The following is a 26,950-nucleotide window of genomic DNA, read 5'->3' as shown; positions in this document are numbered from 1 at the left end:
CCTTCCTTGTGTGTCTGGGAGCACAGCTAGCTGGAGGTTCATCCTGGACCTGATGGGATGGGATGGGGAGCTGGAAGTTTAGGAAGCAACTCTAGGAGGTGCACAGGCAAGAGCAGTGTGGGAATGAAAGGCTTGCCAAGCTGAACTCAATGCTGACATCTTATTACAGGCATGAACTGTATCAGGGAAGCTCTTCGTGGAGGAGGTAGGAGATGCCAAGTAACTTGAATAGCCTGGAACTACTCCCCCGCTAATTAAGAGGAACGCAAAGAAGTGCAGCGAGGAGTGCGGCTTCAGGAAACCTAATGCTGCTGTGAGCATGTGGGAGTATTCCCAGCCTCTGGAGGGATCATGCAGCCACCCAATGGGGAAGGGTGCCATGGTCACCTCAGCTCCCCTCTCCCTGTGGCAAGGGAACATAAATACAATGTGAGCCCTGGGCTAGCTCTGAACTTGCAAACACAGATTAAAACTAGTAGCATGTGTCAGTAACTTCCAGCCATAACTGCTTTCTTCAGTAAATTATTGGCCCTCTCAAGACCAGCTTCAGCCCAAAGAGGTATAGATTTGAAAGAATTTTAAATATCCAAGGGAAGTCATCAGGTTTAAATGGTGAGAGACACACACAAAACCAGATTTTTATATTCATGTAATCGTGATGGCACCAGCCAGATAAATGGGAACACTCTCACCAAGCAGCCCTGCTTGGCTTTGACTGTCAGCCTGATGAACAAGAGGCATATTTTATGCAGTGAGAACCAAGGGGTATAATTGCTTCTTACACAAGGCTCTAGTCATGCTTTTACTTTAGAACAATTAGAAATCAGAGATCTCTTGCCCTCTAAACCTCTTTGGTGAACGAATGCTCACCTCTCCAAACCAAGGAGCCATTCCTGAACCAGAGATGCCTGAGGCCCACACCACAGGCAGGCAGTCGGGAAGCAGAAGTGGGAGGTTTGAGCAAGATGCTCTGTGTAGCCTTGCCTTGGCAGCTCAGGGCCAGAAAGGCTGGGTCCCTTCTAGAAAAAAAGGATGCCTGTTGCTGGGTGTGTTGTACAGCAGAAGTGTGGTGGCTTGTGTGGCTTTTAGCTCTCTGACCTCTATTTAAATGAAACACATAGTAATTTGTATCTAAGTGGAGTTGTTCGTCTCATTAGTGTGATTAAATAGATGACAGAGCTTTACTAAGTTCATTGTCAGAGAGACTGTTGCTTAGTAATTTAAACTGCAATAATCTCATTATTCTTTTTCCTTACAATGATGGTGGCTCTGTTGTTACCCGCAGATCGTGGCCTTGCATTCAAACCTTGACGACTGCAATTGCATTTTGAACATCAGGCACTGGCTCGAAAAAGTCATCCAGGGTAAAGCTGAGTGAGGGGAGCCTCCGGGACTTTCAGCTGCCTTTGCCTGAGATTTTTGGTGTAGAGAAGCAGAAGCACAGGATGTGCAGTGAGCTCAGGCACACAGCCCCGCGTGCCTCCTGTGCTTCCAGGGCTCTGCAGATGCTCTTCCTCTGCCTCCTCGGGGGGCGAGCTATGGAGGGGCCCTGTAGCTACGCGCTGGGCCCGTCCGAACTGACGGCATGTATCGCACACCAAGGGACAAATGGTTTTCAAGCAGGCACTGAGGGCAAGTTACGGAGAGCCCTGCCCATGGCTGCTGCGGCTTGCGGAGGTTGAATCCACAGGTCAGGGAGGTGAAGGGCACAGGCCCCATCCTATGCGTGCCTGGGTGGTGTCTCCAAGCTTGGGGCCACAGCCAGGTGCCCAGCGCGGGGCGCTCGGGCGGAGGCCGTGCCCTCCCCTGTGTTTGCCTCGCGGAGCGGAGGCAGGGCCAGCTGGGAGACCGGAGGGGTCGCTCGTCCCCGCCGGCCGCTGCCCGTGCTCCCCGAGGAGGGGGCGCGCGGCCGGGCCGGGACACGGAGGGAGCCCGGGGCCGCCCCGGCCTCGCCTCCCCTGCCCCTCTCCCCTGGCAACAGCGGCGCCGGCGGCGCCCAATCAGCGCGCGGCGCTGCGCGCCCAGCCAATGGGGAGGCGGGCGGGAGGGCGGGGCGCGCCGGAGCGAGGAGGGCCGGCCACGCGCCGCGCCGCCATCTTGACGTCTGAGGAACAAAAGCGCTGAGGCCGCCGCCGGCGCCGGCCCCGCACCAGGTAACGGGTGTGTCCCGCTCCCCCCGGCGCTGCTCCTGCCCCCGGGGGGCTCGCCGCTGTGGGGACAGCCGCAGCCCCGCCCGCCCGCAGGTCGGTGCCCGGCCCGGCGAGGCGGAGATGGGCGGCTGCCCGGCGGGGATGCTCGGTGGCGGCCTCGGGGCATTGCCGTGCTCAGCGGGCAGGGAGGGGGGCCCTGGCCTGGCGTCACCCCGGGGATGCGGGTCTGGTCGGCGGGGGGGACAGCGGTGACAGCTCTCGCGGAGCATCCCCGTCCGCACAGCGCTTCCTGCGCTCTCCGCGGCTCTTGCGGGGCGGGGGCTGCCGGCCGCTCTGGCCCGGGCTCGGCGCGGGGGGGCCGCGCTTGTATCTCCAGTGGCTGCTGACCCCGGGGCTGGTGGTCGCCTCAGGCTCTTACTCAGCAGTTCTGTGAATCGTCTGACGTTATCCGTCCGTTTTGCCCGGGTGATGGGTGTGCTGCTGCTCTGACGGCTGCTTGGTACGCTCGGTGATAGTTCAGAATGAAAAACGGGTGCTGCGGGATGTGTTGCATAAGTGGATGTGATGCTCAAGAATGCCCTTTTTCTCTGTAAACTAGAAGTGCTGGGTGATGCCTTGTTAGGAACTGGTTTGAGCATCACGGTTTTATAATACCTTGTTAACGTGACTTGGGAGCTGCAGACGGTTTAAACAAAAACACTTGTGGTTGAGGCTTTGGAAATAGGCATCCAGCTTAAGGAAATAAATGTTATCGTTGTTGATGGAATAACAACTTCTTGGTAGTTACACCCTGATATGCCCTTGGCCTTAATTCCACTGTAAAAAGTACACATGTTTAACACTGATATCTTTCCTGATGTATGCTGGAATTTAATCGCCCTCTACTTCTAGGCTGCCTTTTTTCTTTTCCCCCTTTATGTTTTTTTGATACAGTGCCTTATGTGTCCCATATACTCAGCTGTTTTAGAAATGCATCCAGTGCCCCTGTGCTTTTCCTGAACATCTAAGGGGACAGTTCTGTGTCAAATATTGTAATTAGAATTTGGCTTTAATATTTGGTTCTGGAACATTAATGTTTGGTTTAACTTTTCAGTCAGGTGATGTATTGGTCATTACTCAACGTGCAGCACTGAAATGGTAGTAGAACAGTTCATATCTGACACTTGAGAATAACAAGGTCAGGGTTGTTTGGGCCAAGAATTGGCCTCTTTGGTCATAATTTTTCTCATATATATATGAGATAAAACCGACTTGTAAAATTTTCTTTAAGTTAAATTCATTTGTGTAATTGTAATGTTACCTTAATGGTAACATTAAGGAATGGAAACTGAGTTTATATACACATGCATCCACACATAAATGTGTGGTTTAAAAATGGACTGATTAATTTGTTTACATTTGGCTGATTTAGCATCTTTCAGATTGCTGTTGCATTTTTTTCTTCAGTAAGTAAGAACCCAGTGATTTAACTGCCAGAATTCAGGAAAATTCCTTTAAATAAAATAATACAAAGTGTTCAGAAGTGTCTCCTGGTTAAAGGTCGTGGGAAGGTTTACAGCCATTCACATGTACTTGTTTGTAAGAAATTCCAGATATTAAACTTGGTCGTGTAGCTTTTCATAAATTTACATTCATTTAATTGAAAAAAACCTGTTTTTCTTTTCTGTCTTTGATGTTTATACCTTTCTGAAGTAAGTCTGTTATCTTGTCTATGGTGCTTCAGTCATACAAGCAAATGGAAGCTTTATGTTGCTGTTTCTTTTGGAGGAAAGGTAGATCAGAGCTGTCATAGCCATATCTGGTGTGGTAGTTTGGAAGCAGCTGGAAAACTGGACAGTGGTCAGTCACATGAATCCTGGGCTTTGTACTCTCAAAAATTCTTTCCCTACCAGTTGCTTGGAAGGAAGATTTAGCATTTGTCAGGCATGATGTTTTGAAAAACCAGGATGAGAAAAGATGTTCAAGAACCTTTTTGCTGCATGTCAGTGGATGGGCTTTCATCCAGGTCACTGGTATTGGTGGTGCTTTAGTTGTTCTCTAGTCAGCTGGGGAGCATGAGGCTGTTTTGGGGATGTTTTTCTTTTGACAGGTAGGGGAAGGGTGCAAACCTCGAGGCACTGAGGGTGTCTCAGTCTGTCAGCAGTGGTGACACACAAATGTCTGCCCTTTTGGTTTCACTGGAGGCAGGGAAATGTGTGCTGTCAGGTTGGCGGTGAAAGATCTGCTTCACTAGTGACGTACAGTATCCTTGTGGAATTTACCTACAGGGATAAATGAAATAGAAGCCATTCTTTAGAATTTCTAGTTCTTTACTGTCTGAGTATTTTTTAGTGAATTGAATTAGATAAGGTCTAGGGAAATTCTGGAGTAACTGGTATTAAATGTTAATTATTTTCAACGATTCCTATTTGATAGTGTGGGAGATAGCTGAGGTGTTTCTTTGAGAGGTCAGGAGTGCCGCTCCTGCAGCGGGGTTAATGCCTGCCTGAGCTTGAGAGTAGGTCCAGGACCAGAATAGGCAAAACAAGTGTCTCCTCTCTAGCATACATGATGCTGGCCTTCCTGGGGAGCTGTGCTTCAAGTGGGAAAGGCTGAGGGCAAAGGCTGGTTTTTGAAGTGAAACAAGATTTGATGTGGTTTTTAATGCTAAGCCGAGGTATAGGCTCTTCCTTTTTGATGTAATTCACTGGTTTCCTTAATAGTTCTGCACCCTTGCTTAAACACAGAACTTGTTTAATGGGTAGGAATGTATTCCAAATGTTCATGTACCACATCCAAAGATTGAAAGGGCAGAAACTGAGGTGCAGCTAGAATTTTTATCTTGAGTGTGGTATTTACTGCTCTAGTTGTACCCAAAGTGTGGGGGTAAGAGCCAAATATAGAGCAGTTTGAAGCTTTCTTAAGCTGACATTTTACATTCATAATAATTCTTGTTTATCTAGTGAGCATGGGCTAGAACCATTATCTGAAAGCTGTCAGGATTTTACATTGATGTGTGGAAAAACCTTGCCACCTCTCATTCAGTTCATCCGCTTATCAGCTGTTGAATTTGCTGATGCTTAGCTCGTCCCTGTTGGCAAGAAGCTGTGGTTGGTCTCCAGGCAACGCAGGTCCGGCTGAGCATCTCTGCCTTGCTTGAAGAGATGAAAATTTTCCATTGCAGGGAGAGGTTTTTTCCTCTTGCTAATTCTTTTACCTGGCTTCCTGTCTTGCCCAAGGTTATTGCATCTTTGAAACAATACAGGGATGGTTTACAAATATCAAGAGGTTACATTTTAAGAGTTTTAAGGTATAACTGCAGATATGTCTTTCTATAACTTTTGTTAGAAATGTCTCATTAGAATGTTAATTTTGGGCCTTTCATGGTAACTTATTTTATTGAAAAATAGTTATTTTTCCCCCTTTTGCAAAAAGCTGTATGACACTGTATGATGTGCTGCAAGTAGCTAGAAATTTCTCTTTCTGCAAAATCTGAAATACTGGAAGGCATAATGGAAACAAAATTGTTTGTTCAAATGAAGGTCTGTCATTGGTTGTGTTTAATCAGGTGTTCAGAGCTTGAAATCTTCCACAAATTCTTGGCTTGTGTGGCGCAAAGCCTTTGAAGCCCTGACTGTGTCTCTGAAAGATGGGCCATGTTAGAATAAGGGAATGATAATCTTCATAATAGGTACAGAATGTACCACTCTGCTGTTATCAGCTATCAACATGCAGCCTTTGACCCTGTGTCTGGATTGCTCCTGCATGTGGAGGATTCTCTGTTGGAGACAGCTGGAACCAGTTACTGCCCAGTTTTGCATTTTTACTGGACAAAGAAAGGCTTGCTCATAAAATGGTTTTGGCCACTGAGAGTCTTGCTTTGTGTGTGTGTGCCGTGATGGATAGTAGGATCGTAGGGCAAGAGGTGGCACAGGCAGTGCCTGGTTCGGAGCTGTGCATGTGCTTGTTAGCCAGTTAAGAGCCCAAACAGAACAGGGAACTACTGAATTCACACAGTAGCCATTCAGCTGTACTGCCTCTCTTGGTCCCTGTCTTCTCTCCTGCTCTGCTGGCATCCAAAAAGTTGGAAGGAACAAAACAAAACAAAAAAGGCATTTGGATGACTTGCTGAAACTGGTTAATATTGCCCCAGGTTGTTGAGACTTAAAATGAACAGACTCAAGGACAAAAGATACAATTATTGAGGTTATTTTTTGTCAGAAAATCACAGTCAGAAAAAGCAAGGGTTTGGGGGCTTTATGCCAAAGTCTGTATTAGAATGAGCACAGCAAAAACGCTTCTATTTTCTTGAAGCATAGAGGGCTTTAAGCATACCCAGATAGCTGTGCAGTGCTGTGATGCAGAAATTTTCTACGCTGCCCGAAACCCCATCAGGAATTTTGGCTGCTGCTTAATTTCATGCTTATTGAAGATGACCTCTTTTCTTCTGACATTTGCTCTTTTCCTTTCTCATCTCTTTTTCCAGAAAAATGGTAATTTTTTTGCCTTGTGCTTTGGATATATGGGGACGGTGTGATGGCAATTGATTTTTTTTTTTAATGACATAATTTAGTTTAATGATGTTACAGAAATGAGAAATGAAGCTGCCTGACATGATAGGCATCATCTTGATCTTTCTAAGGTGTTAGCACTTTCAGAAGGTTGGTTCAATTTAACAGGAGATATGAGGTTAAATTGATGGGTAGGTGTGTTCATACTAATAAAACTGTCATTGCAACTGGGAATCTGTTCAAGATACCTTAGGAAAATTGGTTCTGGCTTAATAGAACCAGTCAGTTTTCTGAAGAGACATCTGTGAGTATTAAAGTTGAAGGTATAGTCCTAGATACCCTTGACCAAAGTTACGTAAAAAAATTTAGAAGTTGTATCATTTCCAACAGGGAGGGAACAAAATGGTTGGGGGAGTAATTTGGAATTTGTGGAGATAGATAAGTAGTCTCTTGAGGATGAAGGTAGATGAAGTAAATGCTGATGGAGCTGCAGTGAATTGCATGGTGAGAGGATGACTGACTTCACGTTGTTCCATTTAAACAAAGCCTCTGACGTATTTAAACTTAAATGCTGAATCGTGATTATGTTTTAAAGTGCAGTTAATGTTTTAACATCACTATCTGCAAAGTTTGCTTTCAGAAAATAAAATGCTTTTTTCATAAGCTTGACTTATGTTTTTCTACTCATAGTATGCTGTTTTTTCAAAATGCAGAATTGGAACATCAGCACACTGTGGATGGTGGTGCTATGTTGCCAAATTTTGAAGAGAAAGTAGGTTTTTGGTAATCATCCTGTCTGATTCTTCCCTTTTTGGTGAGTGATGGTTTCTCTTTGAAAACTGTTGTGCAGTGCACACTTGCTGGCTACTATAAAAATTGCCTGTAAAGCAACAGATATTTTTAAGGGAATCAGACATACTCCAGCTGTGTCCCATTGCCAGGGCTATTAAAACTAGCTGGTTCTTGTGTATCGTTAAATGTATTTCAGCCTGCTGCGGGGATAAGAGCAACACAGCCAAGCTCCCACTGGAGCTTCCTTTTCTAGATTACTGAAATTGATAAGATTTTTTTCAAGTGGTTTTGTATTGCTGTTTGAATATGTAAACTGTATGAGATTAAAAGGATTAATTCTTTGCCAGTGATTATTATGCTCAGCCTGTAATTGGCCCCAGATGGTGTACTAGGAGATCACTGAACAATGAAACATGAAATACATAAATAATTTTTTTAAGAATTTTTTTAAGTACTGTGCAGGTGTACTTGTAGAAAAGGTCCTTTTCCCTTTTCCTAGGAAAAAAACTGTTCTTGAAATGAATTGCATTTACCAGGGGGAACAGTCAAGATTTTTTCCCTTAGTTTTGTTGTGCCACATGAGAGTCTGTCTTGTAAGACTCTCTCCTGTTCTTACTTGCGCTCATCCAATCTGCTGCAGTTAAGCAAGAAGCACATTGAAATTATTCCATTGTATCTTTTGCATTTGAACTTCTATAATTGCTCTGGCAACCCTGCAGGGAGCTGTGTGTTCAAGGTCTTAGGTCTCAGTTATTTTTGACTCTTCAGGGAAAGAGTATGTAGAGGTCACTGAATCATACAAACTCTTCCCTGTAAGATGTAAATCTAGGTTGTGTTATCTGAATTGAGATGTGTTTGCAGTAGTCTGAGGTGTTTTGAAACATAAATACAGTTTTAAAAGATATATTAAATGCATCCCATTAATGTGCGCTGTTCTGGAGCAAAAACTCCATTTATCTTAGTCATCGGAAGTATTCTTGGAACCTACACTTGTAGAATTACAGTTAAAAGTAGGGATGGGCATTCCAAAACATGATGACTTTATCTCCTTCTGGGCTACTTTTCAATAATTTTTATGCATAAAGGGACTAAACTTCTTTTGAGGTATATTGATGGTGTAGGTGAATATACACATAAATGAGAAGCATGAAATAGGTTACTGTGCATTTTTGGTACCATTCTTCCTATAATAATTTATTTGTTAATGATCTTTGCTGTGCATTCCTTTGGAAGTTTTTGCTCAAGGAGTTAGCTTGGATTGTAGGATTTAGGCATCAAAGCTTTAATTTAGCAATCTTGTCCTGTGGGCCGCTAGTGCTTATGGTATAAAAAGCATTAGGGGTTGGGATTTCTAAAGGAAATGAGAGAAAATCTTTGTATAGTTAAATGAAGGTGACCTTTGAAAGGGACTTGACACTTGTCCTATATGAATTTTATTTTTCTTACCATATATGGCAAATGAGTCACAACTGAAGGGCTGGTCACAAAGATTCCATGTTCTTTCATTGAGTGGCTCAAAATACAGTTCCCAGACTGCTAAATTCATGGTAATGAGAAAGGCATAATCCTGGATTTATTTTAATCTTAATGCTGGAATTTCTTGAGGGTGTTGGTGTCTTAATACTTCCATGTGTGTAATCCACACAGTTTAGCTCTTGCTGTCATATTTTCAGAAGATTAAAGGCTGAGTGCTATTTTGGTTTCTCCACGACAAAGGGCAGTATTGTCTTTTTGTAGCAACTGGTGGTTTTGGCTGCTGAGGCCAGAATACCGTTTTAAGATGGATCAGTTTCTAAATAGGAAGTTTAAGTATCTTAGTTTTGGTGGTTCAGGTTTCTTAGTTTCCATGGCATTTTTACTTGGAAAAGAGACTAGTTCTTAAATTACACAATCCCTGAAAAAACTACATAGGTCAGAAATGCTCTTTACTGTATGAATATGCTTAGTAACTTGTAACTTGGCTTTATTTTAGTTCCAGGGAGATAAAATAGCTTTACTTGAGAGGTAAAATTGGCATTTTTCCAGAGCTTTGTGTATGTAGGTGTTAAGATTACGGATTACAAATGGTGTAGGAAAAGCTGAAAGCTGTTGCTGTTTTAAATGTTGAAATATCAATTGCACTGAGCACATAACCTCCTTGGTGAATTTTAAGAAATTGCAGCTGAGGGGCTGCTGTGCATGCTTATGTAAAAAAGCTAGAAGTTCTTGGAGACAGCCTTGGTGACTTGCCTTGCTTTCCTAGACAAAAGGATTAGGGAACTGGGTTTCTCCTAATAATGTAGACCTGGTTTAAGAAAGATAGGGATAATAATTGTGCATGAGGAATAATAACCATAGAACATTATGCAACTTCAGATTGGTTTGTGTGTAGTTTGCTCCCTTAATATGTTATGCCTAACGTTTCATAATTCTTAGTTTTGTCTGTTAAAGCTATATTCAAAAGTCTTTCTGGTATAGAGATGCCTTTTCCTGGTCTTAAAATCAAGAGTCATACACGGTTAGAAGGGGAAAAGGGATTTTACCTTGGTATTTATTTAAAGGATCCTTAGGTGCACACGTCCAGGTCAAATGCACCGAAATGCACTCCGCCAAAATGGACCCCCAAAAGATCTGGTATAACATTATAGGTTTTACTAATTAGCATATCTATCAAAGATTCCCCAGTGAATGAGCCGCCATCCCCAAGGAGCCTTCCCCTGGATGGTTCTATCTTAGTTTACAAAATGTGTTCTGGAGAGGACCTTGGGGTCTGGGTTACACTGATCCCTAGCTATGAAGCTTCTAAAATGTTTAGTCTCTCAGCTTGACAAACAAGTCCAAGAATGTAGGCAAAAAGCACTAGGAATACAGAAGTTGTAAAAAAGGTATAACAGGAGTATAAAAGAAAAGGCAAAAAATCTTTATGGCATCATAGGAGGTGGCTCTGGAGCTGTGGTATTCAATTTACAGGTATAAATACATGTCTTAACCTGTCTGGCAGTGTTTATGTCTGTGTTGGGTTATATTTAAAGGCAGACAAAACTAGAACTCCATGTTTAGGGACTAAAAGAGATGGGATAAATATGTTGCTAGTTTAAAAAAATGTTTTTCATTGAAAGAGTGCATCTTTGTCCATTTTTCGGCCTCTCAGCGCATGGTCTTTCATTTCTGTCTTACAGACAAAATTCATAGTGAATAGAAAAGGCTTGATGCTCTGGTTATAGAAAAGGATCTCTCAGGGTGCTGTCTTACAGTCCTGAGAAACTCAGAACAGGACTTCAGTGTAGCACTGGCGACTCCTTTGCCATTGTAGCTGCTGTTGGACTGTCCCTCTCCTCTTGGAATGGAAGAAATACCTAGAGGAGTAGTGCTTTTAGGAGTGATACAGCTGACATCCTCAGAAGAAGTTAGGGCATTTCAAGGTATTTTTCAGCAGTTTGAAAGCAGAAAATGCATTCTTCCTTGGTGGGAATCTTTTGTTTGCCAATGTTAAATGTTTGCTGATGTTTTGAAAGCTAATGTTAAAAATAGGATTACCTTTCTACCTTGATGGACTGAGACTGCTGTGGAGTTAGCTCAGTCATGTTCCCAAAGGGTTTTGCAAACGTGTTTTGTAGGAATTTTGTGCACGACTTCATGTATAATTCTGGGTTTCTAGATTCAGTCTGTTTTGCACGATTAAATAAATTATGATCCCTGTGGGTGCCTTTCGACTCAGAATGTTCTGTGGACAACCAGTATGCCTCTCCAGTACGTAGCCTTTAATTTGTGAAATTAATCCAAGGCATTTGTTTCCTTATTTATCTGGAGAAATGACTTAATTTTTCTAAACTACAGCAATGTACTGCTGTGCAATCACCAGCCATTTAGTAAAGATAAGTTACAAAAATATATAAAATTATATCAGTATTTTTAAGAAGCAGGTGGCTTCTTTTACTGGTCTAGCCCAAGCAGCTTACATGTAATAAGAATTTGCTCTTTCTTGGCTTTTTGTGTCTGTAGGTGGTTATGATAGATATGCCACTACAGTGTCTGACTCCCAGCACCCTCATGATTTACCACTAAAGGCTATAGTAAAAGTGTTCCTGCTTCAAAGGGAATGCACACATAGACCCAATATGTGGGTCTGAAGGAGTTGGTATCTTACTCTTGAGTATGCATGTGTTCTGCTGAGTGTTCTTACCAAATGTCATGCTTACTCATCCCTGAGTACAAGTCGTGAAACTTGATGATCGCTGTATTGATGGATTTGCTGCAAAAGAGCTTAAATAAACTTGACTTGCATAGAAAGTCAGAGCATCACAACCACCTGTTTCGAGTTATACTTAATGAAAAAGAAGGGGGCTTTCCTCCCCGCGTCTATGTTTTAAAGAAAGACTCTCCTCCCCCTTGATGGTATGAGACTGTCCCTCTGCCCCTCAGGGTGTTGAAGACTATTTATTGTCTGCTATATTAAATTTGAATTATTTGCTGTTTATAGGACATTTCTTTGTTTATAAATAAAAAAATTCTGAGAACTGACAATGTCAGTGCACTTTTCTACTGAAGATAAACTTTTCCCTCCAAATTAGTTACTGTAATAAATGTTTGCTTTCTGTAATCATGCAGAATTTAGGGCTGCTCTTAAGACTTTTCCCAAAACTGTAGGATTCATACAAGCACATTATTCTATGGGCTCTGCATTTCTGTCTTAATGAGTTAAAAGGTTAGAAACTATAGATTTTACTACTTAGTTATATTTATTCTATTGTAGATACAAAAGGCTTCAAAAACTATCCTAGTGTGGGATTTGCTTTATATTTAGAAGTAGAATGCATCCCCACAATCAGGAATTGATTAAAACAGTTGTGATAAATGAATGCAGAGATCATTTTTCTGTTAAGAATTAAAACCACTTATTTTAGAAGTTTTGCTCCCTAATCTGATGCAGTTTATTTTTAAAATGTATTTCTGATACTGTTCTAAGGCAGCTGACTGGACACTAGAGGATACGAGTATCTCCATTCTAATCTCAAGAACTTCTGAAAACAGAACACATCAGAGTAACTCCTGAGCCAAGCAGTAGCAAAAGTGAATGTTAGAAGCAAATCATTACTAATGTTAGTTTGGGCATATTTGCTAATAAAACAGTGTTTTGTGTAGAGGAGTGGCATTGGTTTTCATCAGAATTAATCACAAGCTGTGCAAGACCTTTGAGCCTGAGCATGTGTAACATATCTAATGCTTTTAATACTCTGGAGTTGAATCCTCTGCTTCCTTTGATTCAAGGAATGTGCCTTGCTGTTTGTAAAGTACCACGTTATTAGTAATGAAACAAGTAGTTCAGTCATATGAGGACTTGTAAAATTCCTGTAATCGTTCCTGGTTGATAGGTGTATTGTAAGCTCTCACAGTGTGTTTCTCCTGCTTCAGTCGTGAAGGGTCATTCTCTTCGAGCATTGTGATGACTTACCAACTCACACCTTGGGTACCTTTTCAATTTTGTGCATGAAAACAGGTGGTGGGTGGGCTCTCAAAAACATACTATGTGCTTTCCACGTTGTTACTTGTATCTTCCTGTGTCCATTCTCAGCTATTTTTTTTTTTCTTCTGGAATGTTCTTTATGCTGAAGCAGCTTTCTCTTTGGCTGATCTAATAGGTCACTGATACTCTTTTCTCTTCTGTTGGCTGACTGTGCCATTCCTCTGTTTCCTTGGAACTTCGGGAAGGGGCTTTACTTTGTCTGGTTCAGCAGTTACAGCACCCTGCAGCAGCTCTGCTCTGCAGATCTCTACCCTGTCAGCTTCCTCTGCACTGCCCAGTGAACTGAGAAAAAAGGACAGGCAGAGAGCTTTGCTGCCTTGTTATTTCTGTCACTGTAAAGCTGATTTAGGGCTATGTGGAGTTGAAGATACTGACCATCCAAAGTAAAAAGCCTGCACTAGAGAGAACCTAGTTTTAACAGATTTAACAGAAGGGCAGCTCTGCATCAGTAGTTCTACCATTACAGAGTTTTGGCAGGAGGTGTATTATTTTTGAGATTGTTATGAAGAAGAAGCTGCTGCTTAATTGAGAGCTGTGCTCTCCAGAGGATGTGTTCATTAATGCAATTATGTGTGGGACTAAGTTGAGAATCTGTAATGACATGAAGTACCTTCCAAAGAATGCCATCACCTGAGATTAATATTAAAAGCCTGAAAACGTGAATTCATTGCGGTATTCTTCTGATGGTCGTTGTCACACGTGATGGGGATAAGATGTGTGTAAATATCACTTCTGGTTTGCAGGTTTGGGTTTTAAACGCCTTCTGCTGCTTACTGTAGGAATGACATTGCTCAAGCTAATGTTACTGTGTCTAGGCAAATTTTTGTTTGCTCCTTCAAGTTACGTCAGGTTTTTCTCTTAAAAGCTTGACATGTGAAGGGTTAATAAATCTGCTTTTTTGGCTGATGTGTCCTTTGAGCAAAAACTCTTAGCCAAAGGCACTTAAAAGCACGTAGGAGGAAAAGGGCAGGGTACAGTGAGTCTGCATTTGGTATCTGGGAAGATTGCCTAAAAACAGCTGTTCTGGGCTCTTTCTTCCCAAAGAGCACTGAGAACAAACTGGGTGTAGAATCAGAGGAAAGGCAGTGAAGAATTGCATTGTGCTTGTGCTGGTCAACATCAATGCCACTTGAAACTGTTGGTCTTCGGTCTAAGCTTTCATTTGTAAGAAACTGCAACCAGTTTGGCATATTGTGAGGCTGTTTATGGAATTAAGGTATTTATAAATGAAACAGTGCAAAGCATTTCTGATGGGCATTACAGTTGTGCTCCAGGCCCTGTTCATCTGAATGGCAAGATTCCAAATATTAAGGAGAGCCAAAATGACAAACAAATCCTGATTGTTAGTAATGGTAATGTTAAGGCATGCAGCAGAAAAAAACCTTAAGATCTTACTCAAAGCCTTTTTGCAAGTGAGAAGAATTTCATTGGGTGAAAACAAACTGAATTTATTAGGTAAAAAGTGCTGCTTGAATGGCTACAATACAATAATTGATCAAAGTGAAAACTAAAGCCTCACTGAAACCTAAACTGTTGACAAGATTATGTGGTCTTGCTGCTGTCTTCTTGAGTACTGTTACTATGTTCAAATCATATCTGTGTTTTAGCTTCATAGAAAGGCACTAAATTGCTTTGCACAATTAAGGAGCTCAGTTAAAGGCTTTGTAGCAAGGAACTCCTTGCTGATGCTCTGTTCAGCAGTCCTTGCACACAGCTTCTACTGCAGAGCTGTATTAATAGAACTTTTCCAGCAGGGATATATACTACAAAAATTCAGTCGTAGAAACAGAACATGGGGGAGTTACACTGTGGTTTTTGGAAGATAAAAACAGAAGGAAAGCTTACTAATACAGCCACAGTAAACTCATCTGAATTTGTGTGAGCCTCCCCCTTTACTTCTGGTAGATCCACGTTTGTCTTGTGGTGGTGCTGACTGGGTGCACTGTGTTTGACTACGTACAGGTGTTTCTAGCATTTCTCTCAAAAAAACTCCAAGCCTGTCTAAATATTGCGTAACTTATAAAATCATTTTTATAGTATCAGAGCAATTAAACAAACTTGCTTTGTTTTTCTTCAAATGGGAAGTTACACTGTGTGATGTGCTGCCAGATCTTACTTGTTCAGGAAAGGGTGAAGCACAGTGAGTAGTCCTGTCCAATTCTGTGCTTGGCAATTCCATTGCTGAGTGCGTGTGGTGATCCGCATCCAAGTATTGTCCAGACCACTTGGGCATCCATGAAAGCCAACAAGTTGAGCTGCTACTAATGAGCTCCCTGAAGATGTGTTGGGTAAACAAGGTGTGCAATTTCTGTGTTGGAGGTGATTTTTGCTAGAGTCATTTCTAGAGCATAAATATCTTCAAGACTTAACTGCTGATGCAACTCAACGCAGGAGAGGAAGACTGGGATAGACTTAAGTGTTTGAGGTTAAAGGATATTGCAAGGTACTTTCTCAGTCTGAATCGCTGCAGTCGGCAGTCAGCGTCTCTGTATCAGGGGTAATTAGGAAGGCAGCCACAGAATGGTGATGCTGTCTTGGAAAGAGTGGCTCTTGTACTGCTGCTGTTCTGCAAGGCTGTTAAAAGTGGCTGTGCCAGTGTAAAGCTCTGGCACTGTAAGATCATGTGCATATGTTACTGCACCTCCAGTGAAACCTGGCACGCTTCTGGCTTTCCCTTGGAAATTCCAGAAGACACTGGAGGCATTACTGGCTCTAGAAAATCCCAATGAAAACTCAAGAGTTAAAAAATTACTGTTGCATTATACAGATTGGTGCTTATAGTTTCTGTAATAGAAAATGGAAACAATTCTCAGAGTTTACTCAGGAGCTAATGTGACTTGTTAAGTGTGCGTTTCCTGACAGCTCCAAGTGTGTTACTCATGTGCTGGTAAGTCAGCTTGCAGGTGAGCCTTAGGGAAGAGCAGTGTAGCTCTGCATGGAGTGGGTGCTACTGTGGGGAGCCATGGAGAAATAAATCTGTGACTCTGGAGCCCTAACAGTGCTCCCTTCTGACTGTGGCAGCTGAAGAGATACACTGGACTGCCCGGGATTTGGGGACAGGCCATGGTTACATGGCTTTTCTGTCTTGTCTGGGCACTTCAGCTTGGTGCAGTTGGGTAGGTTTTTTTGAAGTGGCTCGCATTCGGGGTGTAACTGAGAGTTTTTTATATGTGTGTCTCTGAGTTGTCAAATTGTTGATGCTGAGGTAGGTAAGAAAATTCTCTGGTGGTGCAGTAGCTGCATTATAAAAAGAATGCTAGGAAATTAAAAGTAGTACAAAGAGAAATGAAAGTTTACCGATATTGCTGTAATCTTAATAATATAGGTTATCAGAAGACAGTATTGTTTCTGGGGAATACTATTCCAGATTAAAGAGGGGGAAAAAAAAGAAAAAAGAGCAACCTGATAATGTTTTGTCAAATGAGGCACTTGGAAGAAAGGAGGAAAAAAAGAAACCCAACAAAAAGCCCCACCAACAAAAATACATTCAACTCGTATTGACCTGTTATCTTTAGATGCAGGTAAACATTGCAGGACCTGGAGTTCATTCAGTTGATCGATCTGTTGTTTCTTTAGGCAGTTTAGTTGCTTAATTCCATTAATGCTCTTATGTCGAGGACATGCTGTAGGCGTCTGTAGTTCTGGTAGCGCCGCTGCTTTAAGCCTGCAGGTCTCTGCTTTTCCAGTTAATGTAAAGCTGTTAAATATCTAAGGAGGACAAATAAAAATAGACCTGTGACCTAGAACACTTTGTAGTCTCTTAGAATTAAGTGCATTATTGTTCGTGTAACGATCTTCAGGCAAAATAAGCATGAGGTTGTTTTTAGCCGCAAAAAGTTAATCATTAAAGATTTGGTCTAAAATTAGAGTAACTGGACTTAAAAATTTACTGGAAGGCAGAGAACAAGGCAGTCATGTTTTGATTTTTAGCTTCGCTCCTTTAATTGCTTTCAGAAGTCCAGGTTGCGTGAAACTGGCGGCTGCCCAGAACCGAGCAGCATGCGGTCACAGGGTGCAGAAGCAGAACCTTCGGGTGCAGCTGAGCATTGCCTTCTGCTGGATGTACCAAAAAAAGATGTTCTTGGAAAATGGCACATTAGCATTATGGCTTGCCTATGAAGAGCTTGTATCTGAGTAATATTTTCGGTGTCTGACATATTGTTGTGAATGAACCGGTGAAATAAACCCTGGTCCCACCCTGGACGTTGGTTGGTTGCTGTCCCTGCCTGGAAGGGAGGAATTGTACGCTCGGTGTTAATTCCCGGTTTTTCGGGCTGGCACAGGAGGCGGGAAGTGTCGTCGGGAGCGCTGGCGCTCCTGTCTCCGGGGTCGGGCGCTGGAGAGCGACAGGCGCGGCTGGCGGGGGGACTCGCTAGGGTGGCCACGGGGGGGTTTCCTTCGGGGAAGGGGCGGGCGGCGCCGGCCGCAGCGCTCCCTCCGCCCCGCCCCGCCCCGCCCCGCCCGGCCTCCCATTGGCTGCGACGCGGCGGGGGCGCGGCCTCCGGAGCCTGCCTGGCTGCGCCCCGCGCTCGGCCGCAGTCGGCCGCGTCCGGACGGAGAGCGGCGCGCGCTCGGCTGCTCTCGGCTCCCCTCGGGCCCGCTCGGCTCCCGTCGTGCTGCCCAGGCCGCAGCGTGCGCGGACACTGACGGCCGCCGCTCTCTTGTGTTTGCCTTAACAGACTTTTGAATCAGAGTAAACACCCGCGGGTCTCGGAGGCTTCAGGCTCTGAACTGCCTTCACTACTGTCGCCTTCCTCTGTCTAATGTGCTACAAGGATGAGCCCAGCATTTGGAGCTATGGAAGTGGAGCACTATTCCAAGGGAGTCCTGCTCGAGCCTTTTGTCCACCAAGTTGGAGGACACTCCTGTGTCCTTCGGTTTAATGACAAGACCATCTGTAAACCCCTTATTCAGAGAGAACACCAGTTCTATGAGACTCTCCCAACAGAAATGCGTAAATTCACTCCACAGTATGAGGGTAAGTTACCAAACCTCTGAATGGGGTTGGGCTTTTCGTTTCTGTAAATGCAAGTGTGCTGTGCTCTCTGTTTTCTCTGAAATCTCTTCTGTGTGGAAGAGATTTTAGGGGTTTTTTTCACGTATTTTGATGTTGTCTGAGGCAGGCTGTGGAGATGCAGGCTGGAAATGCTTGCCAAGTTGGTGTTTGGGCTGACTAACAGCATTAGAGTAGAGCAGCTCTGCTGGTGATAGCCCATATATCTCCCTTAGGCACAGGTAAGTAGCTAACAGCTTGAGAATATTTTCAGTAATTATCTGCTGCTTTTTTTTTTGGTGGATTTTTAATTCTTTTTTTTTTCTTTTTTCTTTTTTTTTTTGCCACTTGTTTAATGTTTGTTTACAAGGGATTTGGTAAGGTTGGATAATAGTGTTTTGTGTAAGCTTAGTTGTAGTCTCTTTTGTGCTTTGATTTCTCCTCTGACTTTCATTTTGATCACACTAAGTATATGCCAGTAAGGTGTCTTGTTGAATACTTGCAGTGTTATTTCTGCCATTTAGGAAATGAAAATTCCTGGCATTTAGGTAGGCAAGGATCAAGTAGCCATGATGAGGCTGAGTCAGAAGTTATGTAGGAGTGGAAATTCCAGTTCTCCTAAGAATTGCACTAGTTAACAGGAATACTTCTTTTTCTCTCTCCTATTTCATCAATTGCTGCCTGATGATTAATAAATAATATGTCTGAAGCACTTTTTAAAAATGGAGTTGCTTTTTAAAGCACATTGATTTTAACAACCATGATGGTGATGAAGTTTTGTGTTCTGTTTGTGGAAGTGATGGAAGACTTCAGAGATGTTTCACAGTTAATATATCCTGCTCCTTTACAGGGACTTTTTGCCATGTCTAATTACAAGTTCTGTTGGACTGGAAGAAAATCTGATATTTGAATGATACTTTTCAAAATGTAACAGAACAATTGTACTAGTGTATGTGGCGCTCTGGGAAGTATGGGGAGGGATTTAGGGGGAAGGGGCCTCACTTGGTCCACTTCTGGATTTTTTTCCAGAGTAAAGGCAAAGAAGTCGTTTGCTAGCTGGCTCCCCCACCCTTTTTCCCATTGTTCTTTCCTTTGTGACAGCGGGACTGTCAGTTTCTGCTCTCCCTGCCCCAGCCACTGCAGGTCTGGGAGCTGCCTGCCCAGCTTGGAAGTTCCGTCTCTCACTGAGCCCTCTCCCCTAGCTAGTGATGAGCTGCAAGAACTGTGCAGACTGATTGATCTGAAATAGGGGACTGGAAAACAAAAAACAATTAATACAATTGTTATGGCTTCTCCATTAACCCCTGAGACTTGTTTGTGTAGCACTGGGCACATCTGTCAGTGCTTCACTAAGACTCTTAAAATGCAATGCAGTGCTCTAGAGGATGAGGAGAAAAAAATGCTTTTGAGGTTCACAGTGTTTCTGTACCACAAACAGATTTGCTTTGTATTGCATTTTTGTTACTTATTCCACAAGATTGCTGCATAACCAGTATCAATAAAATAAATTCCAAAAAATAGAAGAAAATGTATAATTAAACATGGTGATTCTAAATGGAAGCTTTTGGACTAGTTTCTGTTGTAATGTGACATTTCCCTTGTTTTGCTCTCCTTGCACATCTTTCCTTTCCCTTGGGGATCTAATAACCAAATATTGTTTGGATAAGTGCTTTTTGCTTTGCTGTCATGCAAAATTTAAAAAGTTTTTGGTGTGAGTTTTTTTTGTGCAAGTCACTTTTCACTGCAAGATGTTAACAAATGTTTTACATCTCACTTAGAATCAGACCAGTCAGGAGTTTTTTTTAATTAATAAAAAATTTTATTAATTGAAATTGTGTCCTGTTATTATTTGATTGTTACTTGACTGCCTCAGAGAGAGAAAATGACCTTTTTGTATCATTGTTTTGTCAACATGATAAATTGTCTTTTGTGAGGTGTCATTTTTGTCTAGCTCTTTTGATATTTGTTAGGTTGGCAGATGAGGTTTGGCCTGTGGCAAGATAGAAACTAAGGACTGGGGTAAGAGAAAAAATAAAGTTGCTGTATTCTTAGTGTAAAATATTGTGTTCTAAAAGGCTTGCTTGTCACTTGAGCAATTCATAACTGTCTGGGTGCTTTTTCTCTTCAGGTGTGGTGTCAGTGAGCTTTGAAGAGGATGAAGATGGAAACTTATGTCTAATAGCATATCCATTAAATGGGGACCACGATAACTTAGAAAACTTAGATAACTCTGACTGTGAACCCAAAAGTAAGCTATTGCGGTGGACTAACAAAAAGACTATGTTGTTAGAAAATGAGAAGATGTCTAAGGAATGGGTCCGGCAGCACAGGAAAGAGGAAAAAATGAAAAGGTAAATTTTGATTTTTTTTTTTTTTTCTTTGCTGTCAAATTCTGGTCTCGAGAATTCTCCAGAACTCTTTTGCTTTCATTTTCTTTTCTTCTCTTGTTTATTTTGCTTTTCCTGGCCTCTTCAGTGCAGACAGATTCACTAGTGAAACTAGTATGTCCTTAGCCCTCAGTAGCATGTTGAGTCTTTTCATTTTTTACTGCTGTGGTCAGTTGAAACAGGTTTCCCAGTGTTACTTTTGAAGCTTCAGAAACAGAAAAAAAAACCACAAAACAAACAAAAAAAACCCCCAGCCACAAAAAACAACCCCTACAAACAAACAAAAAACATTGACTCGCCTGCAGAAGAACAATAGTTTAAAAAAAGCCCTTGCAACCCCAAATGTATTTAAGTGCTACTATATATGGCATACTTTGTTAGGAATCCTGCTTTATCCCTGTTAATGACATTTTTACCCTTGTTCATTTCTATTAATTGTGCTCACCATAAACTGTGGGCTGTGATGTGATGTGTTAAAAGCAGTGACCTTAGCTAAGGATAAGCCTTAAAATGCATCACTACCTCTTGTATTACTTCACAGAAGTCATTCACACAGGTAAAGGATATATAAGTAGAATTACTGCAGGTTCTGTGACATTTGGCTATATGCTAATTTATATTAGTATGGAGGTAGCTTTATAATGATTGAAATACTGGTCATGGGCATCTTGTCCACTTGCACAGAGAGGAAAATAAAGCTTTTGCTTCTATTAATGAAAGTGAGCAAAATAGCTTGTAAAGTTAAATCCATTGCCAACCCCTGTTCAAGAGCTTATTTTTCCACTTGACTTATAGTTTGCTACTTTGTTCTGTTTTTCTAGTCACAAACTGGAGGAAGAATTTGAGTGGCTGAAGAAATCTGAAGTCTTGTATTACACTGTAGAGAAAAAAGGAAATGTCAGTTCTCAGTTTAAACACCATAATCCTTGGAGCATGAAATGTCACCAGCAACAGTTACAGCGGATGAAGGAAAACGCCAAGCACCGAAATCAATATAGTATCCTTTCCTGAAAGTACCTCATAACAATGCAATGAATAGGGCTGTGCCTTTTATTTCTTCAACATTGCAGATAAGAGTACAGAGCAGGCTTAACTGCAGTCCTGAGAGACTCTCTGAAGCTGTGATTTATTTGGCATCTTTGAAGGGTTTGCCAGCACTTTCTAGAAATGGGCTTTTCCAGCATGTAACAAACTACCTAAGCTAGGAAGTTCAGAGACTCTCTGAAGCTGTGATTTATTTGGCATCTTTGAAGGGTTTGCCAGCACTTTCTAGAAATGGGCTTTTCCAGCATGTAACAAACTACACCTAAGCTAGGAAATTCAGAGAACTGAATTAAAATCTTCACATTGTGGGTTAGCTAGTGGACAGGTTTTACAGCATACTGTGTTTGGTGTCTTTCACAAGAACAGTTTCTAGTGAAAGCTTTCAAAGGAGAAGAGTTCTCTCGCTTTTTACTACTGTTTTGATACTGGTGATCTTAAAAACCAGTGTCCTTTTTCCCTTTTCATCAGTTTCTTAAATACAGAGGATGTTCCAGTGCCTGGAGTGTTCTGCTTCTAGTAGCCTCTTTTTAATGAGCTTTAAGAGAAGTTGAATATAAACAGTCATGTAGGATTGGAGCATGAGAAACAAAAATCTGATTGAATCCATGAAAGCTGAAGCACATTGGTTTTGTGCTGTGGGAACCATAGGCAAACATCTCCACCCTGAGCATTCTATCCAAGCTGTAGGCTTGGATGCAACTGATACATCCTGCAAAAGTAATAATATCTAAATACTGAGGTAAACAAATTTCTCATGTGTGAGGAGTTTCGGTGATGGATTACTGAAACATCTATGACTAATAAATGATCAAATAGATAGGATTTTTTTTGGCTGGTACCCTCACCATTTCACTGTAGATGATTATTCAGTTGCCTAAGAAGTGTGTGTTATCTTTGGAGCAGTGTTAATACAGATGTTTTAAAGTTGTAAAGATGGTATGAAAATGCTTCACTGATTTTGAGTGATAACACAAACACACAAAATCTTCATTTCCCATAGGAAAAAAAAATCTCTTGCTAGACAGGAAATATTTCATAATTCAAAGTCAGCTGCCACGTTATGTTTCTTTATAACCCTGATTGCTTTTGGTTTTCACTTAATGTGAAAATTCACTAGTATCTAGAGACCAGTAAAGGTGGAACTGGCTTAAAGCAGAGTGGGCATCTAAATTTATGTCACTGTAATTTTTGATAGATTACTTTATACTAGGCATGTTTCGGGTATGCTTAAAGTTAAGAGTGAGGCACTATAAAATCTGAGGTAATGTTTTTAAAACCTGTATTCCTCATTGTGAGGCTTGTTCCTTAACTGCTCAGAATTCATTTTGCTGGAGAACCTGACGTCTCGCTACGAGGTTCCGTGTGTGCTGGACCTGAAGATGGGGACCCGGCAGCACGGCGACGACGCGTCTGAGGAGAAGAAGGCAAATCAGATCCGCAAGTGTCAGCAGAGCACCTCAGCTGTGATTGGAGTGCGAGTCTGTGGCATGCAGGTGAGAGCAGAACTCATCACGTGTGGCCAGCAGACTTGCACCTATTTCTGTTAGTGGAGTTTTGGGTTTATGTAGTCATGCCACAAGCTGTTACCCTTGAGCTGCTGTGCTTCGTTTCCCTCACAGAGGGGAGTGAGGCTTTTAAGTATCACTGATCAGTTGGAGGTGGCAGCATCTGCAGGAGCAACCTGCAGCCCACGCTCTGCACGAGTTGAGTGCAGGCTCTGAACACACAAACAGCCTCCTGCACCATATCAGCAGTTCAAAACTGTTAAAACTACTGATCCAATTAACATTTCAGTGTAGCATAGGGAACGGTTACAAGGAGGGCCAGTTATATGCATTTTAAAATGAAGGACGGGGAAATCTGTCAAAATATTAAGAAGCAATCAGTTCAGTTCTGTTCTGTAACTCTGAAAAGCCACAGATCATTCTCTGCATGAAGTAGACTTGTTGCAAAGTGCAGGAAAGAAGTGCTTGGTAAATTTAATAAGACTTGTTGCCAGATGAGGAGACATTGTGTGGACTTTCACCTGAATTTTTTGTTTACTTGTTTCTGTATTCCTGGAGTGACAAATGGGAAACAACATGTTTGTGTTTGAGTTTTTTTCTGAAGCCTCTCTCCACCCATCCAATAGATTCCAGGAATGCTAGCAGTTGTTTGCTAGGACTTGTTCCACAGCACGCCTATTGGCATGTGTGGTGTTCGGCTCACTGTTCAACTTCAGAGAAAAACATGAGGCAGAAATGAAAGTGTGGGAGCTGCACTTCTAACCACAGTGTGCTGGGATTCGAGTGTGGCATGGCCCTTGTTCGCTTTCCAGTGTTGATCTGGGCTGGAAAACAAAGAGGAACTTTGGAAGCACCTGCAATCCTTTCTTGACCTACATGTTTAGGCATTATTGAACTATAGACCACTCTTCTATAGGAAATAACCTTCCTGCAGGAGCACCTCTGACTTCTTTAGGTACAGATGATTATGGGGTACACCTTAGTTTTGGATAGGAATGTTTGCTGTCACTCAGATCTCAGCATGCTGGGAATCAACATCCTAGAGCAGAGGCAGGTAATGAGCTGAATGAGTGGCTGTGGTACAAGCTGTAGCTTAACTTTGGAGATCTTGGCTGCAGTTTTCCTAATCTCATTTCCAGTCCTCATTCTTACATGCTGGGTGGAAAACTTAAATCTAAACTGAAGGAATTTTCCACTTCCTCTCAGTTGCACAGGCGCTGCTGGATCTGTTGATAGCAGTTTCTGTAATTGTGCAAGAGCAGTTTTAGAGAGTAGTATGTCATCTTGTAAAAGCTTTAAGGAGCATGCTTTTTTAGTTCTTAAATTTTTTTTATGTTCCCTCAAGGCTTTGGTGTCAGTGTACCAGCAATTTTAACTATTCCTTTTTTCTTGTTCTGTGTTTGTATATGCAGGTCTACCAGGCAGGCACTGGCCAGCTGATGTTCATGAACAAATACCATGGAAGAAAACTCTCAGTCCAAGGATTCAAAGAAGCACTTTACCAGTTCTTTCATAACGGCAAATACCTGCGCAGGGAACTCTTTGAGTCCGTTATTAAAAAACTTACTGAACTCAAGTCTGTGCTGGAGAAACAGGAGTCTTACCGCTTCTATTCCAGCTCCTTGCTGATCATTTATGATGGGAAGGAAAGGCAGGAAGTTGCCGTTGACTCGGACCCCGAGGACCTAGAGGACCTTTCAGAGGAATCTTCAGATGAGTCAGCAGGAGCCTATGCCTACAAACCAACTGCCAGTACTGTCGATGTCCGCATGATAGACTTTGCCCACACAACCTGCAAGTACTATGGTGAAGATAGTGTGGTGCATGAGGGCCAAGACACGGGTTATGTTTTTGGACTCCAGAATTTAATAGATATTATTAAAGAAATAAGAGACGAAAGTAGCGAATAAACAGTGTGAATGCACATCAGTAGAAAGCACTATTGTGACTGTTTGTATTCCAAAATTATTGGCCACTTTCTGGTGGTAGGAATCTTTACAGGCTCTGCAGGGACGGTCCTGTCAGAGTCAGACTTGTTCAGAGGGCATTTACTTACATTGGTGCTGGACCTAGCACTGGCAAAACTTCGTATCCTTATTTATTTTAACTTTCTTAAACATTCCATATTTGATTACTCAGATACCTCTGTTACCCCTGTGTGTATATGTTCCAATAAAATTCTTTTTGTTCATTGTAAGTGATGCTTCTGTTGTTGCTGGTGCCTGAAGAGGAGATGAAGCTCAGATCTCTGGTGTAATGCAGAAGCAGCATATGAACAGCAAGGCTTACCTGCCTCATGAGACCACCTGTGGGATGGCGCGTCTGTCCTGGGCCTCCTGTCAAGAGTGATAAGCAAGCCCAGCAGCCGCTGAGCTGGCAGGCCCAAACACCTTCCCTTTGAGGAGAGGCTAAGACAACAGGGTCTGTGTAGACAGGGTAAAGACAGCTTCTGAGAGGCCTCCAGAGGTCCCTTCCAGCCAGAATGAGGACTGATCACTGAGAACTTGCTCTTGAAATCAACAACCTATTTCTTGTTCCAGGGCCTTGTAACTAGATCTCATGCTGTGTAACCTATTTCTAGAGAGCTATAGATGTTATTTAACCTAAGCTAGGGCAAAACGTGTAAAACTTGTACAGGATTAGCTGCAACGGCAGCAACCAGGGCAGACCTGCCAAGCCTGAAAAGTACCTTAAGCAGCTTAAAATCTTTCTTGGGACAAACAGGAAGGAAGCATCGGGAAGTGAGAGGGTAGTGAGTAACTGAAAGAGTAAGCCAACGGTTCTTTTAAGAGGAGCATTTATTTATCTAAATGACTTCTCTCCTTGTGAGGCTTGTACGTCATCGTGATAGTGCAAGAGAAAAATGGGTGTGAAAGTGCTGAGGTAAGTGTGGGGATAATCAGAATGAAGGAGTCAGTCTGTGCAGAAGAGTCAGGTGGATCATCTCCCTGGCCCATACTTTGCCTGCAGGCTTGCTTAGGAGAGGAGAGGTGGGATGTGACAGGAAGGCTGCAGATCTGCTCGTGGAAGGTCACCCTCTTCAGCTGGCTGTAGCCCTGCAGCTTCAGTTTCATATTCCCTGGCAGTTGCTATCAAGTTCTCCTGATCAAAGTCTCTGATGGCTCTCCTGTGCTCCTTTGTACTTTTTAAAGAAGTTTTTTACCTTTGCTTATACATGAGTTTGTGGGTGGGGGGGTTTTGTTTGGGTTTCGTTTGGGTTTGTGTTGTTGCACAGTGCTCAGGCACCAACTGATTTTGGTGTAAAACAGGTATTTTTACATCTTGCAGTCACTTCACTATTATATGCCAGCATATGGGCTGTTTTCTCTGGAGATGGGCTTGTCCAGCCTGAACAGGCTGTGTGTTGCTCCTGGGTAAGACTAGTGCTGAGTGCAGCTGATGGGGCCCTGTGAGCAGCCCCTGCAGAGCTCCTGGCACTGGCTGCAAAAAGCTTTGGGCAAGGGGGGAGGATGGGGCTACTTATTCTTGGCATCTCAACTGCAAAATGCCTTCAGCACTGATGAGCAGCACTACTGCCTGCTGTTCCCAAGATGTGCCCAGCACAAGGAGCGGGGCCATGGCTGCAAGGTGATGTTTCCTTTTCAGTTCTCCAGTTTAGGATGTGATGTCCTCTGCTAATGAGCTAATGACGAGTCTCTTGGCAGGCACTGTGGTCGCCTGTCATTGCTGCTACTTATGAACAAGCCTCCCTGTGCAGATTCATCTGATACATGATTTGACTTTGTAGTCTGAAATTAGCAGGGATAAAGGGCCCTAATGTACTTGTGTTACGTAGGAACTCTGGAGGGAATTCATAAAATCCGATGAGAACAATCACATTTGCTCTGATGCAAGCTGCCTCCAGAACAAACCCTCTTTGTTTTGCTGCCTGCAGCCACGGCCCTGGGTACAGGCAGGGAGCTGCAGAAACACTGCCAGTGGGGTAAGCTCCGTCCAGATGTGATTTCAGCAGTATGGTGTCAGCAGCCAGACCTGGAGCACTTGGGGGTCCATATAGAATAATAGCAAGCCCCCAGGTGTGGTTGGTGCTGCTGTAGGAAGGTGGAGGGACCTGCCCTTGTGGGC

At 42.7% G+C, this 26,950-nt stretch overlaps 1 protein-coding gene across 3 annotated transcripts; it reads left to right on the top strand.

The window, feature by feature from the left end:
- The first annotated feature begins 2,056 nt into the window (after window positions 1–2,056).
- On the top strand, window positions 2,057–25,061 carry IP6K2 (inositol hexakisphosphate kinase 2). Of its 3 annotated transcripts, none has more exons than XM_042017363.1 (6): window positions 2,057–2,153; window positions 17,615–17,913; window positions 20,057–20,279; window positions 21,137–21,312; window positions 22,677–22,852; window positions 24,277–25,061. In XM_042017363.1, the coding sequence occupies exons 2-6, from the start codon at window positions 17,712–17,714 to the stop codon at window positions 24,772–24,774; spliced, it is 1,275 nt and encodes a 424-aa protein (XP_041873297.1). In that variant the 5' UTR covers window positions 2,057–2,153; window positions 17,615–17,711; the 3' UTR covers window positions 24,775–25,061. The 3 variants fall into 3 exon arrangements, with proteins under 3 accessions (XP_041873297.1, XP_041873316.1, XP_041873305.1); XM_042017382.1 differs by lacking the exon at window positions 2,057–2,153 and adding an exon at window positions 2,229–2,243; XM_042017371.1 differs by lacking the exon at window positions 2,057–2,153 and having other exon boundaries at window positions 17,481–17,913.
- The last annotated feature ends 1,889 nt before the right edge of the window (window positions 25,062–26,950 follow it).

This window comes from Corvus kubaryi, unplaced genomic scaffold (genome assembly GCF_017639235.1).
Source record: "Corvus kubaryi isolate FWS band 111438036 unplaced genomic scaffold, C.kubaryi_AGA036_p1.0 136, whole genome shotgun sequence".
NCBI lineage: Eukaryota > Metazoa > Chordata > Aves > Passeriformes > Corvidae > Corvus > Corvus kubaryi.
The sequence above is the reverse complement of the archived record's forward strand: the minus strand, read 5'-3'. Positions and strand labels throughout refer to the sequence as shown.